We start from the raw sequence: 17,822 nt of genomic DNA on the forward strand, positions 1-17,822 counted from the left end.
AATACAATAAATATAGTCAATTGGTAAATTTAATGTGTTTTATTTATCGATTGAATTCCAAACCATTTGAACTGAAAATGTTATTTTTAGCCCTTTCATTCTTCAAGCATGGCCAGAAATGTTAAAGGTTAAAAAAAAGGTAAAGGATACGGCATTAGACTTTACAGTCCGTCCCGGCGGTGCTGATCTCCGTTTCTTGGCTCTTCAGCCAGGAAGTGCAATGGGGGGCCAGCCATCCTGTGCTTTCGCACACCCTTCCTGTTTACCTTCTCCAGATTTCTCCAGGTACCCATTTAGAGCTGGGTCGACTCTGGCTAAGCTTACAGAGTCACGCCACTGACCCCCGTCCCAAACTGAAGAATTGGGTACACTGGGATTCGAACCCGCGTCCTCTCAGACAAGGGATCCCGAATCCAGCGCACCAGCCCACTCGGCCAGGGCGGCGTAAATACCGAGAGCAGCAACCCCCTTCGTATTTAAGATCAATCATATTTATTTTTAATTTTAACATTATTCTTTAATTTCTTATTTAAAAAAAATCTCCCAGTGAAAAGGAATTATCAAACAGTTCGTGGTAACGAATTGTAAGCAAGGAGCGGTCCGGCTCAATACTATCAGAAACTGTAAAAACCGGAATTTTGAAACCGTTAGATATATCGAAAGAATCGACTTATTATGCTAATTTCAAATATGTAAGTGTCATTAACTTGTGTCTCACCCATTAAAGACTACAAGCCTGAGAACACGTGCTTTATTTTCGATAAAAGGGAGAAGCATCCTCTAACAGTCACAGAAACTTAATGAAAACCATACCATCAGATTTAGTGTATTAGAAAACCCTAATGTAGATGTTTCAAGCTACTATCTGAAAGAATGTGGAATTTTGCATTATTATTTTTTTTTTGCCAGGAGAAAGATCACGGATGTATGTTTATTTATATTTTTTTGTCCCCTAGGGGTAATTGTATCGATTCAACGGTCCTTCAGTATCGTGAGAGGGCTCATTCGAACGGAAATTAAAATCTTCGGTGCCTTTTTATGTGATCAAAACGATTTAAGGGCAACTAGGCCGCCTCCCCAGCCCCTTTTTTCAAAAAATTATCTTATCAAAATTTTAAGATATTCATTTTTTAATCATAATTGAAAGACCCAATAGCTATGCCTTTGGATATAACATAACCCCATCCCCCACAGAGCCCCAAGGAAAAGATCTTTAAGTTATAGAATTTCCCCAGTGTTTCCGCATAGTATTTGTTATTGGGAAACGTGCATACATTTTGGTATGGGGGGGGGAATTTTCTGCTGGGGGTTATTCCACGGGGGAATTTACCAAGGAGCGGGAAATCTACAGGGGGTGAACTCATCAGGGGAAAATATACACTGATGAAATTAGCCAGAATTCCTAAACAAAATTCTTTTTATATGTCTTCCTTTCCCTTTTCCGTCTCCATCTTATGCGTGGAGTTGTTCAGGGTAATTGTCAGGGGTAAGTTTTCTTGAATTGAACTGCTTAGAGGATATTTCCGTGGGGAGAAGGATTCCTGGCATTATTTAAAAGAGATCAGAAACTACATAAAAAAAAAACAGTTTTTGAACTGAAAGTAATGAGCAACATTAAAACTTTAAACGAACAGGAAATATAACGTATATGAAGGGGATTGCCTCCTCCTCAACACCTTGCTCTTTCCTCAAAGTTTGAATTTTGTCCCAATTCTTTAAGAGGGAGTCTTGAAAAACAATGGTCGTATAATGAGCACAGTAAGAATCTTTTTTAAAAGTGCAAAAAAATGAGCGAGGTGTTGAGGAGGGGGCAATCGCCTTTATATGCGCAATAATTTCTGTTCGTTTTAAGTTTTAATCTTGCCCCTTATTTTCAGTTGAAAAACTTGTTTTTTTTTTATTTAATTAAATAATGAATCGTGTTTGCAGGATATGATCAAGGAGGCACGAAAATTCAGCGACCGCAAATTCTGTCGGTCTGTGTGTCGGTCTGTCTATCTGTCCTGCTTTGCTCGTTTAGGCACTTCTAGATAAGCAAGGACGATGAAATTTGGCAGGCGTATCAGGGACCAGACAAATTAGAAATAGTCATTTCCCCGATTCGACCATTTGGAGGGGAGTAGGAGGACAGTTAATTTGGAGAATTAGAAAAAATGAGGTATTTTTAACTTACGAACGGGCGATCGGATCTTAATGAAATTTAAAATTTAGAAGGATATCGTGTGTCAGAGCTGTTATTTTAAATCCCGACCGGATCCGGTGACATTGGGAGGAGTTGGGGGGTCCTAGATACGTGATTGACATAACCAGAACGGATCCACTCTCTTTGGGGGAGATGGGGGGGGAGGGTTAATTCTGAAAAATTGGAAAAAATGAGGTATCTTTAACTTATGAAGGAGTGATCGGATCTTAATGAAATTTCATATTTAGAAGGACCTCGTAACTTAGATCTCTTATTTTAAATCCCGACAAATCCAGTGGCATTGGGGGAGTTGGGGCGGGAGGAGCCGGAAATTCTTGGAAAATGCTTAGAGTGGAGAGATCGAGATGAAACTTGGTGGGAAGAATAAGCATAAGTCCAAGATACGGGGCTAACATAACCGGACCGGATACGCTGTTTTATGGGAGCTGGAGGGGGGTAATTTGTAAAAATTAGAAAAAAACGAGGTATTTGTAATTTACGAACGGGTAATCATATCTTAATGAAATTTGATATTTAGAAGGATCTTGTGCTTCAGACCTCTTATTCTGAATCCCGACCAGATCCGGTGAAATTGGGGGGAGTTGGAAGAGGAAACCGGAAGTCTTGGAAAACGTGAAAATTGAGGGATCTTTATCTTATGAATGGGTGATTGGATCTTACTGAAACTTGATATACAGAAAGATTTTATGTCTCAGATGCTCCATTTTCAATTCGAATTGGATCCGGGGACATAAAGGGTTGGAGGGAGGAAGCAGAAATCTTGGGAACCGGAAATCTCGGAAAACGCTTTGAATGGAAAGATCGGGATGAAACTTGATGGGAAGAATAAGCACATGTTCTAGATACGTGATTGACATAATTGGAACGGATCTGATCTCTTTGGGGGAGTTGGGGGGGGGGGGTTAATTCAGAAAAATTAGAAAAACTGAGGTATTCTTAACTTAAGAACGGGTGACCGAATCTTAATGAAATTTGATATTTAGAAGGACCTCATGTCTGAGAGCTCTTATTTTAAATCCCGACCAGCATTAAGCTTCTGATTTTCCTTTTAAATCCGTCAATCGATTCTTAGAATTTTGTTAGAGCTCATGCCATATGAGCTCTTGGCTCTTCCGGCCTCGTCACAAGTGCCAAATGAGCTCTTAGCTCTTTTTTAGGTAAGAAGAAGTAGTTGACAAGAAAGAGGGGAACAACGAGAGGGAGACAGGGAGAAAGAGAGAGAGAAAAAAGGAAAGGAAGGCGATAGGGAGAAAGGAAGAGTATACATACTAACCAGTAACAACTAAGCCATAAGACTTATATTCTGTAGAAACACGACCAAGCACATTCATTTTGTCGATTTGAGATTTAATATTAACTGCAGATTGCATCATACCCTTGTGGCTCTGGAAAGAAGAGAGCAGATTAAGGCTTTTAACGAAATATACAAAAGTTAAGGGCGTTAAACACTATCTATTAAAATCTGATCATACACCCTATAAATAAAGCTCCCTATTTATGGTACTCTATTTCCGCTCCATAAATGACTTCTTTTCTAGCTGTTCCTTCTTGCATTTATTTTTCAACTTCTTATTTTTAGGGGGTCGCAATACTTATGCCATGCACAGTGATTTAATTCTGGAAACATGGTTGCCAACTGCCTATGATTGGAGCAAGTGAAAATTTCTGCCCAAAAAGAGTGATTTTCTCTCGAAAAAGTGAGGTAAAAAATTGCGCCTGCGTGGCCCCTCCCACTCTCCTCGTCATTATTATTTCATTTAGGAAATATTATGACCTATCCTATAGTCATTAAACACTTAAGGCGTTGCCTTTCAACTTTTCTTTTAAATGGACTTGAAAAAAAAGAGGGCTTCCTACTTAAATGAGCCCCTAAATAAGGAGTTAGATAACAAATCTCAATGGTTTTATAGTTAAAAAGTAAAACTATACAAGACATTTTTCAAGCTTGAATTTTGAATTTTTCAAGCTCTGACATTTAACTAAACTACAGTCAGAGCTATTGTTGACTTGACTTTAGTGAAATCAACTACCGTAGTTCAGGGTACAAACGCAGTTCCTGGTTTCCGCCGTAGTTAATCTTAGATGACTTGGAACGAAAATAGTTAAGGTAAGTAATCATTTATTTACTTTTCGGTCCAGCTGGAACAAAACCTTTGCCACCAAAGAGAATTTCTAACTTTTCCACAACACAATTTTCTTCTTCTTTTTTTCTTGAAAATTGCTTTCCCATTTTTATATGAGACGCGTAGCTTTCTGGGTACATTTTAAGAAGGCGGGTAGTTGCCTGTACGGCGAATATACTGTTTAAGGTATTATAAATCCTGTACTGTTTCAGTCAGTCTGTGAGTATGGTTCTCAGGTCGTTGACCTCAGAAAATTTCCGTTTGTCATATGCAATTGAATGAAGCAAAGCACACAAATCACATATAGAATTAAGCACACATCTTTAAATGCCTTTCCTTGATCTTCGCGCAATTTTTTTTTTTAGAGGTAACCAAAGAACAGATGAAATTCCCAAAACATGTTTTGTCAACCAGCAATATACTATCTTGTTTCCTTTCTCGGAGCGTGGACCACTGATTTTAACGAGAGAATCCCTGATTGTTTAAGAGAACTCAGTGTAATTTTTGGTAGTTGTACAACAAAAATGGCAGCACCATGGACTTAAATTTAGCAAAATTCAACAAACTATTTTGTAAATTTAGAACAAACTTCGACTGAAATTAGAAAATGTACAACAAGTTATGTTTACACTTAAAGGAATCTGCTAAAATTATTACACTCACAATAAACTACTTTTAAAACGAATTATCAACTGTTTCACTAGAATAATAATAATAATAAAAAAAAACAAGCAACTAAAGTCAAATCCAGTCATTTTGCTACAAAAATTGGCATAATTTGTAAGTCAGCTTTTACTGCCTGTTAATAGAAACAAGTGCTTTCGGTGCTTTTACCTGCCACGAACCTGCTGTTAACGCTAAACAACAAAGTTCCAAAATCTCTTTATTGCCAAATCATAATTAAATTAGTATTATGGAAAACATACTTTCCGCTATTTTTATCCAACTCGATACTTTTATTCAAGTCTTTTGAACAAGAGTATCATACACAATCATTATACCAGGATTACCGATATTTTTGACCGGTACCACAAAAGCTCTTCCTAGTGACAAAAGCTTTGTTAAGTCAAACAACCTGAAAGGGATACTTTTTTCAAACTAAACGGGGGGTGTAAAGATAAAAAGCTTGGGATTTTATGACAAAAATCCCAGTAATTTGAGGATTATTCAAGTCGTCCTTATGAAAGTTAGAAAAAAGGGCAATACTGTGAATAGAAATTCGAAACCCAGGCAACGAAATTGTCAACAAACCAAATAAAAGACTAATTGAACAAAAGGGATAAATAATTAAAGACCTACATCATTAATATTTGGAAAGGCGGAGGCTTTTGCATTTGTGGTGTCAGTAATAATTCATAACTTTCTACAAGCATTGACCTCACACGCAAGATGGATAGTAATCTAATGAGACTGATAAATAAAAGAGGTACATTGGCACTTGAATCGGCTAGCTTCCAAGATATAAACACGGGTTAGCAATCACATCCACAGATCCCAGCAGGTGCGGTAAGATGCCGGATGTGGACTCAATGGGTAATTCCCCAAAGCCGAGAATAAGTATTAGATCAGCATTTCCTTGTCTTACAAGGGGTGGTTATCTCTGAAGAATTATTGCCTGTTATTATGGGCCAACCACTCATGAGGTTTGTAAATCTTTAACTGAACTTTATAAAATCTGTAAATATCCGTAACACCTGGCCTATCACTGATTTGGAAACAGTGGTCTGAACAGTTTAGCTTGCTTTTTTTCTTCTCAAGGCTGGGGGACTTTTTGGGAAAAGGGAGTAAAAATGATTCCTGCTGTCCATAAAAAATAATACACACTACGAGGATTTTGAATTTCTATGGAGGTAATATCTTTTGTCCGCTGTCGAGCCAAAATTTTATTAGAAGGTACTCTCCCATAGGAGAACAAATAGCGTATACTAACATAGCATTGTGTATCAAACAGTTAGTGGTAACGAACTGTAAGCAGCGATGCGGCTCAATAGTAACCGAATAGTAACAACGTAGTAATTAACTAGTATAAATAGTAATAGCAAAAAACTATTTACTACAAACGTAGTAAATAATTAAATAAAAAATAAAAAAAACTAGTCATTTTGACTGAAAGTAAGGAGCGACATTAAAACTTAAAACGAACAGAAATTACTCCGTATATGAATGGGTTTTCCCCTCCGCAATCCCTCGCTCTTTACGCTAAAGTTTTTAATTGTTTTAAAAATTAGAATTGTGGCAAAGAGTCAAACTTTAGCGTAAAGAGCGAGGGATTGCGGAGGGGAAAACCCATTTCATATACGGAGTAATTTCTGTTCGTTTTAAGTTTTAATGTCGCTCCTTACTTTCAGTTAAAAAAACAGTTTTTTTTTTATTTAATTTCTGAACGTTTTTGAATTAATGCATGTTTGATTTTGGCTCTCCGCATATAAATTATTAAAATAAAATCTGCATATTAATGCTTTTTTTGGCTAAATGGCTTTCTCTTAATTTTGTCAGATGATTTTGATAAATAAGGGGTGGGGAGGGAGGCGTAGTTGCCCTCCAATTTTTCGGCTACTTAAAAAGGCAACTAGAACTTTTAATTTTTAACGAACGTTTTTATTAGTAAAAAATATACGTAACTTAGGAATTGACTTACGTAACAAATTTTTACATTCTTATATTGTTATTATGTATATGAGGGGGTTTGTCCCCTCGTTAATACCTCGCTCTTTATACTAAATCTTATGTTTTGTCCCAATTCTTTAAGAATGACCCCTGAATCAGAAAGGTCGTAGAATAAGTAATTGAAATTACTAAAAATGCTTTAGCATAAAGAGCGATTCATTTATCTCCTCCTAAATACCTCGCTCTTTATGCTAAAGTATTTTAAGAACCCATCATAAGCTTAACAATCTCTGTTCGTTTTAAGTTTTAATGCTACTTCTTACTTTCAATTGATAAAACTTTTTCATGTTTATTTTTTCATCGTTTTTTTTTTTTTATAGTAATGCTAGAAAATCCTGCGCCGTTTTCATTGAGTTTCTCTTCCCCCATGACATATTTCTTAAATGAAAGATCCTCCCACATAGCTCCCTTCCCTAAACCCAACCCCCCAAACCAAAAGAATCCCCCTGAAACGTCTGTACAGTTCCCAATAACCATTACTGTATGTAAACACTGGTCACCGTGATCTGTCTTCTGGCAAAAAATACGAAATTCCACATTTTTGTAGATAGGAGCTTGAAATTTTTGCTATACGGTTCTATGATACGCTGAATGCGATGGTGCGATTTTTGCGTTAGATTCTATGACTTTTAGGGGATGTTTTCCCCTATTTTCCAAAATAAGGTAAATTTTCTCAGGCTCGTAACTTTTAATGACAAAGACTACATTTGATGAAACTTATATATTTAAAATCAGCATGAAAATCCGATTCTTTTGATGTATCTTTTAGCATCAAAATTCCGATTTTTAGAGTTTCATTTACTAATGAGCCGGGTAGCTACTTACTACAGTTCCTTACCACGAACTGTTTGAGAAAGTAAATAGTAAACAAAATAACACTAGCAAACATCGTAACAGAAATAGTAACAAGGGATACATCAAGAGAATCGAATTTTGATGCTTATTCAGAATATGTAAAACTCACCAAGTTTAACATTATCCATCAAAAGTTACAAGCCTCAGAAAATTTGCTATTTTTGAAAAAATGAGGAAACACCCCCAAAACATCAAGTGACCTTAATGAAAATTTTACCATCAAATTCCGCACAACAGAGACCCTTATTGTAGAGGTTTCAAGCTCCTACATAAAAATATAGAATTTTGTATTTTTTTTACCAGAAGCAAGAGCACGAATTTGTATTTGTTTGCTGTTCCCCCCCCCCCAAGGGTTGATCATATCGAACAAGTTATCATAAAAGATCAGGAGGGGTCTCATTTGATCGCATATCAAAAGTTCTAATGCCCTTTTTACGGGACCAAAAATGTTGGAGGGCAGCTAGTCCCTTCCCACGCCCATTTTTTTTTTCTTAAGTCTTCCGATCAAAATTTTGAGATAGCTATACTGTCCAGCACAGTCAAAAGATCTAATAGCTATGTCTTTTAGGATAACTTGATCCCGCCCAGTCCCCGGGGGAAAGGGTAAAAGCTATGAGCTCTTTCCATTGTTTACATATAATATTGGCTATCAGAAAGTAAACAGATACTTTTCAGGAGAGATTTTCTGGAAGGGAGTTTCGTGGGAGGATCTTCCCATAGAAAAATATTTCGCGGGGGAAGGGGTTTTCCATGGAGGCGGGCTGGATTCCACAAAATTATCTAAAAACGATCAGAATAAACAATAAAAAACAAGTTTTTTCAACTGAAAATAAGGGGCAACATTAAAATTTAAAACGAACAGATATGATTACGTATGTGAAGAAGTTAACCCCCCCTCAATACCTTGCTCTTTACACTAAAGTGTAGCTTTTTGTTCAATTATTTAACAATGATTCTTGAAGCACAAGGGACCTTTAATTAGTTTCATATGTTTTTCAAAAGTTCTAAGACAACTTTAACGTAAAGAGTGATATACTGAGGACGGCACAAACCACTCATATACGTAATAATTTCTGTTCGTCTTAAGTTTCCATGTTGCTCCTTACTTTCAATTGAATAAACTTGCTGTTTTATTTAATCAAATATGATATCAATGGCGCACATCTAATAGCATGACATCAGAAAGTAAACATATTGTGTTTATTTCGTTTATTTTTTTTTGCCTGTCGTCTTACTGCCTTCGTCTATTCAAACAATTGTAAAATATTATCTTTAAAATACCAACGACACCACGAAACCCGCAATAAAAAAAAAAAAAAAAAAAAAAAAAAATTGAACAGATAACTAAAAGATATAAAGACTTATGATTAGATATATTAGGATATGATGAGGGTAATATTGAATCCTTCCTATTATTAAGCTGTTGGTCAACAGAGGTCAAAAATAAAGGTAGGCTAAGAACGGTCTTCAAAACCACTTTTTTTCTTATTGTCAAGTGGCTTAGTAAATTATGAGGTACTTATCGGTTATATAATATACACTCGGAAGTGAAGTTCGATTAATGATAATGAAACAAAATATGATGAATGCTTAACAGTTTAGAAACAAATTTGGGCTATATATTTGTACATTAGGGGTGGGGGGTGTTGGTAAAGCATAGCATACATTAAATACGTAAACTAACCATTGCTGTATTGAACACATGCTATGCTTTACCCCAACCCCCTTATGTGCAAATATATAGCCCAAACTTTTTATAAAGCTAATGAAACAAAACAAAATATGATAAAAATATTTTCTATTACTAGTCAAAGCAAAGTAACCGGTTATTATCCCATTTAATCTTTTCCATCCAAATGATCGACAGTATAAAGAAGTTACTTGACCAGTTTCTTGTGTCGAAATTTTAGAATGTCTATTATATAACCGATAAGTACGAATTATGATTTATTTATACAGTAGCTATGGTGCCGTAGTCAGATGCGTACATAGGGCAGATTGCAGAGTGGGTATAATTTTGATAAAAATAACATCAATAGGCAACTCATGGAAAATGTAATCATAGTAACAAATAATAAAGTCTCATAGGGGGGGGGGGTAGATACTCTCCCTATGTACATGCCTGAGCATAGGTGACCTGAGTTGCAATTAGTTTGTAAGATACAAATTATAATACATTCTAGTTAGGTTACGACCAGGGGAGAGGAAAGTGGTTTCCAGTTGGAAATAGCGTCTTCACGAGAAAAAAGATTCATTATTATCAAATCTCTTGTTGAATATGTTTTACAGTGCAATAGTCAGAAATAATGATAATGTTGATGGTTTAATTATACGATACCACGATCATAATAGTAAAGACACTATGGTAATTTTGCAGATTAAGTATGATATTTTCCTATGGTAATAAAATTCAGCAAACTGACTTTGATTAGGGAATGAGCAATATGTTTCTCATGGATGTCTTTTCTCACCGTGCCACTTAAGTGTCAGAAGGATGATCGAATAAACTTGGGGATTGGAATAAATATATAATTATTCATTATAATTCTTATAAATATATAATAGTTAAATAATACTGAAAAAAGAACATTACTACAAAACATCAATATAAAGGTTCATTAATGCAAAGACTAATATGAAAAAATTGACACTTTACTAGGACTTTCGTGTGCCATCAACAAAATTTTCTTGGGTCTCCACAAAAATAGGGGTTTCACCTTTTGGTAATATTTAAAAACTGAATCATAGGAGTTTCTTTGGGTTGCACTCAGGCAGAAAAGATATTAGTTTCTCAACGGAAATTAAAAGTTCTAGTTTCTTCTTTTTACAGTGATTAGAGGTCAAAGAATCCCTTATACACATAAACTTAGTAAAACATAGAATTTCAGAACCATTGCTAAAAGAGCCTGTCCTTTTTGCTATTATAACAAAACATAAGAAACAAAATAAAAAGAGCGAATTTTTCAGTAAAACTCCGAAATTTTCAACACTTACAGGCAAACTCTCCTTCGAACCTAGAGCAATCAAATCAGTACTACCAGTAGTCCCATAGCTTTTCGGGTTTTCTCCAGAAGAAGATTACGCTACGCGAAAGTTAAAGTAAACGAAAAGGGTTTTTATTGTTCGTGTATTTGCAGACGTCAATTTTTAGGAAGAATTATAGAATGCAAATTTCGTTTGGGAAAAAATTCACGAGAAACCCTGAAAAATTAAAGGATAGAAGAGGAACTGGCTCAAATTTCTTATTTTTGGTTATGTTTAAGGTATGATCTTGAACTACTAGCAACATCCACCTCTTCCAAATGGACATACTTCAATAGTCCAAGATTTTTATAAACTAAACAAAATAAGAGAAGTATATACAGTAGCCCGGCTTTTATTATAGGAGGAGACTTTAATCAAACCAAGAACAGTTGGTTATCATCTTGTTTGTCTCTAAAACAAGTAGTGCACATACCCACCCACTCTTTGGGGGGCATATTGGACCTTATACTCACAAATTGTGATAATTTTTACTCCCCTCCCTTTCTCTTGGTCCCGTTGGCATGTCAGACCACAACGCAATTCTGTGGAAAGCAAGAGCGCCATTACCAAAGCCCAAACTATCCCGTGTCCACTGTTCGTCCTTGTATGGAGTCGGCCATCTGTGAACATGGTCGATGGATTGGCACACATGACTTCCCCGAAGTTTACAATAACGAGCCCTTGGATACTAAGGTATCCGATTTCAATGCCAGTTTATACTGTCAATACCTAAAGATCTTTACAACAAAATCATTTGTTATTAGTGAATACGACAAACCAGGGATCTCTCCAGCTATTAAATCACTAATAAAAGAGAGGTCTCGCCTCTACTCCTGTCGTGTTATTACCAACGGCAAGAAATCGCAAAATCAAATAGTTTCTTTGGTAAAGAAAGCTAAAGCTCGCTATGGTCGTGAAACCATGCCCTACCAATTACTTACTGAAGACCCAAAAAAGTGCCAAGCTTTTGACAGCAGTGTAAAGATCAGCAATGATGATGGGTCCTTAATCAGTACAGAAGAAGTGAGCGAATTCTTCACCAAGACCTGCACTACCTATCCACCTATTACGGCTGATGAAATGTCCACCATACTTGAAAAATGTGAGCCTGAGAACAACATAATAGTCAGTGAGTTTGTCGTTTACATGGAATTACGGAAGATCAAACCAAATACATCTTCATACCCTGGTGAATTACCTGCCAAATTGCTACGTGAATATGCAGCCTTCATAGTATTACCACTGTCCAGTATCATAAACGAGAGTTTTGCTTCCGGCTATTTCCTGTCACAGTGGAAACGGGCTTATATTAGAATTATTCCAAAAAAGCGCGCCCCTAGTGCATGCGACGATCTCCACCTGAGCTCACTTACATCTTGTTTGGCGAAAGTAACTGAGGCCTTCATATTCAAGTTTCTTCTGAAACAAATTCATGGCGTATTGATAAATTCCAGTAAAGTGGGCTCCCCAGGTGTAGTACTACAATCTACCTAGTACGGATGTTTGACTGTGTCCTCCAATGGCTCGAAAAAGGTAGCTGTTTCGTCGACATTTGCGCAGTGGATTTCAGAAAGGGCTTTGACATAATCCGCCACCTGACTGCAGGCATGAATCTCCGGGAAATGGGTGCCGAACGACGCACGCTTGGCCTTGTACTTGACTTCTTATCTGGCCGAAAACAAAAAGTCTTTACTCTCCACGAAAACGATTCGGATTCATCATGGTCAGATACTTCTTGCTGGGCCCCAAAAGGCACGAAATTAGTTGGAATAACTTTCCTGGCTGTAATTAATTCCCTGCTTAATCATCACGACGACCGTTACAAGTTTGTAGATGATTTGTCCATAGTGCTCGCATACCTGGTCGAAAATACTATCATAACAAAGCAGTTTTCAGACCAGTTATTTGATCAGCTAAAGACCGAATTCTCAAGTCATGATCTTACCATCAACGTAGCCAAGTCGAAAATAATTCGTTTCAACCCTCTGACGCGGAATATAGATATGCCTCTAGTCCCTTTCCCGATTGTGAACGAAATAAAAATCTTAGGAGTAACTTTCACTAGTGACTGTAGTTTCAGTACCCATATTAATTTAACCGTCCACAAGGGTAATGCAAGCCTTCAGACACTTACCAAAATGAAGCGTTTTGGGTGTGATACTGAAAGTCTTCTCAATGCCTACATGTGTTATGTTCGGCCACTGCTCGAGTACACGTGGCCGGTGTGGGGTCCATCTGCTATCCGCACAGCGTACCTATTACGCGACATAGAGTCCGTCCAGAAAAGAGCAACGAGGATTATACTCCGAAACCGCGACATACCCTATGATCAAGCCCTAGCTAAATTAAATGTATCTCCACTTAAAGTCCGACCTGAACACCTTACTAAGCATTTTGGAAAATCCGTCCTAGCCACCAGCCCCTCCCAATAGCCGAACTCGGTTACAAAATAAACTTCTACCCCCTAAAGTACGAACTAATCGAAAGGCATTTGTGCCTTTCTTCATATAAATTTTCAATGCTGAGTTGTAGTGTGTGATTTTTGTTTAAATGTATGATTTTGTAAACAAACTGTATTTAGCTATGCTATTATAGTTTTTAAATATACCGATCTCTCTCTCTCTCTCTCTCTCTCTCTCTCTCTCTCTCTCTCTCTATCTCTCTCACGTGAAATATATATGGATGAAACTGAAAAGAATCAATAAGCTTACCATAAATTTTGAATATTTTCCTTCCATTTTAAGTGCATCATGCACAGCAACTAAATTGGTCAATACATCATGAAAGGAAAGTGTTCCTCTAATTGATAGTATTATACTCCGTGTTTTATGATCCACAGCAATATAATGAGGCAACTGAAAGTAAATACCACTGAAAATAAAGGATCAGGGCGAGCGTATATGCTAGAGGGCGCTATATGCGTACTAGAGAGAGCATTTGGGGAGCCCCATACCTAGAGTCATTCGGGAAACCCTAACGAGATTTTGAAGAACACAAACAGTCAACAGCAGGGGCATCAAAACGTAAGGCCCTGGATTATTTTTAACTGTAGAACGCGACCTCTTTTAGTGACACTTTGGTTTAATAAATACTTCCCACCGAACTGACTGAAAGTCAAAGTTACTAGCCCAACCAGCAGTTTGTACTTAAGCTACTTTAGGAAAGCTCATTTTAAAGCTAATAACTACTTTTATCACTGAATATTAATCCATATAGTACTGCTCTCAGTCTATGTTAATGGTTCCCACACTTTTTTTAGTTCTAACCCATTTGAATCTTAAAATGCGCTCAACAGCCTCTGTTAGAATAGGCATACATATTTCTACAGAAACAATAGTTATTCACACAAGACATAACTACTAACAACTCACTGCAGCACCAAGTCACCCGAGGCCAACAGACACAAGCTGTTCCAAGCTCCACCATTTATTCGCTCCCATTAAAGTTCCAACTGCCTTTTAAATCCTTTCTTTTCGTCCGTTTTGTTTTGTCATGGATTACCAAAAAGTGTGATTTTTCGGAATCTATTATTCTTCCTTCCAAAACACATAGCCTAGGATAACTTAATCTTCATTTCCTTATAGGATTATAAGGTATACGGAACTAACCGAGTTTTTCCTTCAATTTACTTATTTTATATGCGTTCAGTTAAACACGTACCCAAATTTATCCTTACATGATTTCTCTGGAAAAAATCCGGTATATCTCCCTCAGCCTTTCTAAGCACCACGTTTCCGAGCCATATTCTATCGCTGTCAGTTCCGTAGCTTCAAATATTTGATTCTAGTTCGAAGAATGATTCTTTTTATTCCTCCGACTTTTTTCAAGTCGAGAAACACTTAATTGAGACAATCTTCCTTTTCAATTTTCGTGACATCCACCATTTTTACTAATGCACTGACGACACTTACTTTAATTTTCTTAGTACCTAGGATTACCTCTTCCTCCTCTTTTACCCCTACCCTATTATGTTACAGTGCCGAGACTCTGATTGACAATATGGAGTCTAGGGATCAAGCCCAGCAACCGTACAGTTTAAAAATGCATGGATATAATGCATTAGCATCTCCAAATGATCAAACAAGAAGAATACGAAAAAGAATATTCATCCCTAGGCTAAACGACTGAGTCTTCAGATCTATTCTCGCACCACAGACTACAAAATTCATTCCTTTTACTAACGTTTTTACTTAGGATACCCAAACCTACTGCATAATCTAAGTTTAGGCCAATTTTGATTTCCCATTTAATACTATGCTCTCCAATAGCTTTTACAGGGTTTCTTGAAACAAAATAATATATATATATATATATATATATATATATATATATATATATATATATATACTACCTAGTTGGTGGGGGCGCTTCGCGCCCCCCCCGCGCGCGTAAGTCGTTACGCGCCATATTAGTTACGCGCCATTGTAGTTGTGTCCCTATGTCCCACCTGTGAATATAGATATATATATATATATATATATATATATATATATATATATATATATATATATATATATATATATATATATATATATATATATATATATATATATATATATATATATATATATATATATATATATATATGTTTTTAACTACGTAAAACTTGCGAATATACAACATTCTTTGCTGTCCCATTGTCTGTGCATATAAATAGATTGTCAGGTTTACCGACTCTTGAACATGCAACATATAATGGTCCATGGGAAAACAATCCGTATTCAGATCTATACCTCATGATTCTAATGATTGCCCTTGAGCTTTGTTGATGGTGATTGCTAATCGACCATTCCCTGAGTCGCCATCGTCATTTATATATCCCCCTGTGCACCCCGGGGTCCCCTTTGTAGTTATGTCCCTGTGTCCCGGTCGTCATTTATATTCCCTGTGTCCCGGTCGTCATTTGTGTCCCGGTGTTCCAGTCTGTGATTTCTCTTTGAGTGTCCCGGGCGTCATTTATATTCCTTGTGTCCCGGTGTCCCGGTCGTCATTTATATCCCCCTGTGCCCCCCGGCGTCCCCATTGTAGTTGTGTCCCTGTGTCCCGGTCGTCATTTATATTCCCTGTGTCCCGGTCGTCATTTGTATCCCGGTGTCCCGGTCTGTATATACATTCGTTTTTTAGTTTTGTTTTTCTCCTTTATTTTTTTCCTTTTTTCTTTTTTTTCTTTTTTAGTTTATTTAGATTTTTAGATTTTTTAGTTTTTTTATTAGTTTTTAGTTTTTTTGTAGTTTTTACCATTTTTTTAGTTTTTTTAGTTTTTTTTTTTACTTATGTCCTGGTCGTCATTTATACTCCCTGTGTCCCGGTCGTCATTTGTGTCTCGGTGCTTTGTTGATTGCTAATTTATATTATATTTATATTTATATTTTTTATATTTATTAATATTTTTTTAGTTTTCTTTTTCTCTTATTTTTCAGTTTTTTCCTTTTTTTTAGTTTTTTCTTTTTTAGTTTTTAGTTTTTTTTTGTTTTTTACCTTTTTTTAGTTTTTTTAGTTTTTTTAGTTTTTTAGCTTTTTTAGCTTTTTTATTAGTTTTTAGTTTTTTTTTAGTTTTTGCCTCTTTTTAGTTTTTTCAGTTTTTTTTTAGTTTTTAGTTTTTTACCTTTTTTTAGTTTTTTTTAGTTTTTTAGCTTTTTTAGTTTTTTTTTCTTTTTAGTTTTTTTTGTAGTTTTTACCTTTTTTAGTTTTTTTTCTTCTTTTGTATTAGTGTGAAATAATTCAGACGTCATATGCGGACAAACACGACGTCACTCGACAGACAGACAGACAGACATAACCCACAAACAACTTATTTTTATATATATTTATTCATATTTTTTTAGTTTTCTTTTTCTCTTTTATTTTTCAGTTTTTTCCTTTTTTTTAGTTTTTTCCTTTTTTAGTTTTTAGTTTTTTTTAGTTTTTTACCTTTTTTTAGTTTTTTTTAGTTTTTTTAGTTTTTTAGCTTTTTTAGTTTTTTTATTAGTTTTTATTTTTTTTGTAGTTTTTGCCTTTTTTTATTTTTTTCAGTTTTTTTTAGTTATTAGATTTTTACCTTTTTTTAGTTTTTTTTAGTTTTTTAGCTTTTTTAGTTTTTTTTGTAGTTTTTACCTTTTTTAGTTTTTTTCTTCTTTTGTATTAGTGTGAAATAATTCAGACGTCATATGCGGACAAACATGACGTCACCTGATCCATCCACAGATCCACACACAGACAACTTATTTTTATATATATATATATATATATATATATATATATATATATATATATATATATATATATATATATATATATATATATATATATATATATATATATATATATACAGGATGCGGACAGGTCGGTTAGTTTCAAATTATAGGCTCTGTCCTATTTATATAGGATTTCCCGGGCCCAAATATAGGCCAAATATAGGATTCGGAAGTCTTCGGAATCAGATCGGTGGTAGATGGCGTGGGATACCTGGTCACGTAAATTCGTCATTTCCCGAGTTTTTGCATATTTTTTTTTAATCAGATACACATAATGTGCCAACGATTGACTGATCCAGGTAAAATACCTGGATTCACTCTTGCTGCTTCTTGGGCATCAGTTTCGATATGAGGTCAGAATTTCTCTTTGCAAGAGCCTTCTTTTTGAAGGCTCTTGAGCCTTCTTCATTCTATCGTTCACTTCTTGAAGTAGAGTATCTGCTACTATTCTCTTTGCTCTAAGTTTTTCTTTTCGCTTTCCAGGTCTTCTATTTCTTTCTTTTTGTCGTGGACCTCCTGCAACTTCCACTTGTTGTCCTCTTCAAAAGCTCCTTTCTCGGATGGCTCTTCTTTTTTCTTTTCATGCAGATACTGTTGATACCGAGACCGTGCAGAACGTGCAAGATTTAACAGTTCTTTTGTAATAGCAAACTGTTCTGGTTTTCCTCCATAAAGTCTTAACATGTCATATACCATGAGTCTTGCATCCAGAACACG

The 17,822-nt window shown here is 35.8% G+C and overlaps 1 protein-coding gene across 4 annotated transcripts in view; it reads right to left on the reverse strand.

Annotated features, from left to right (window-relative positions):
- LOC136039445 (diacylglycerol lipase-beta-like) overlaps window positions 1-17,822 on the reverse strand; it is a 121,850-nt gene that overhangs the window by 50,390 nt on the left and 53,638 nt on the right. For all 4 annotated transcript variants that reach the window (XM_065723200.1, XM_065723199.1, XM_065723201.1 and 1 more), the window contains exons 9-10: window positions 13,584-13,727; window positions 3,477-3,588 (exon numbers count right to left, since the gene is read on the reverse strand). In XM_065723200.1, coding sequence (XP_065579272.1) covers window positions 3,477-3,588; window positions 13,584-13,727 — 256 coding nt within the window. The remainder of the gene's footprint in view (window positions 1-3,476; window positions 3,589-13,583; window positions 13,728-17,822) is intronic.

Source organism: Artemia franciscana, chromosome 19, assembly GCF_032884065.1.
Source record: "Artemia franciscana chromosome 19, ASM3288406v1, whole genome shotgun sequence".
NCBI lineage: Eukaryota > Metazoa > Arthropoda > Branchiopoda > Anostraca > Artemiidae > Artemia > Artemia franciscana.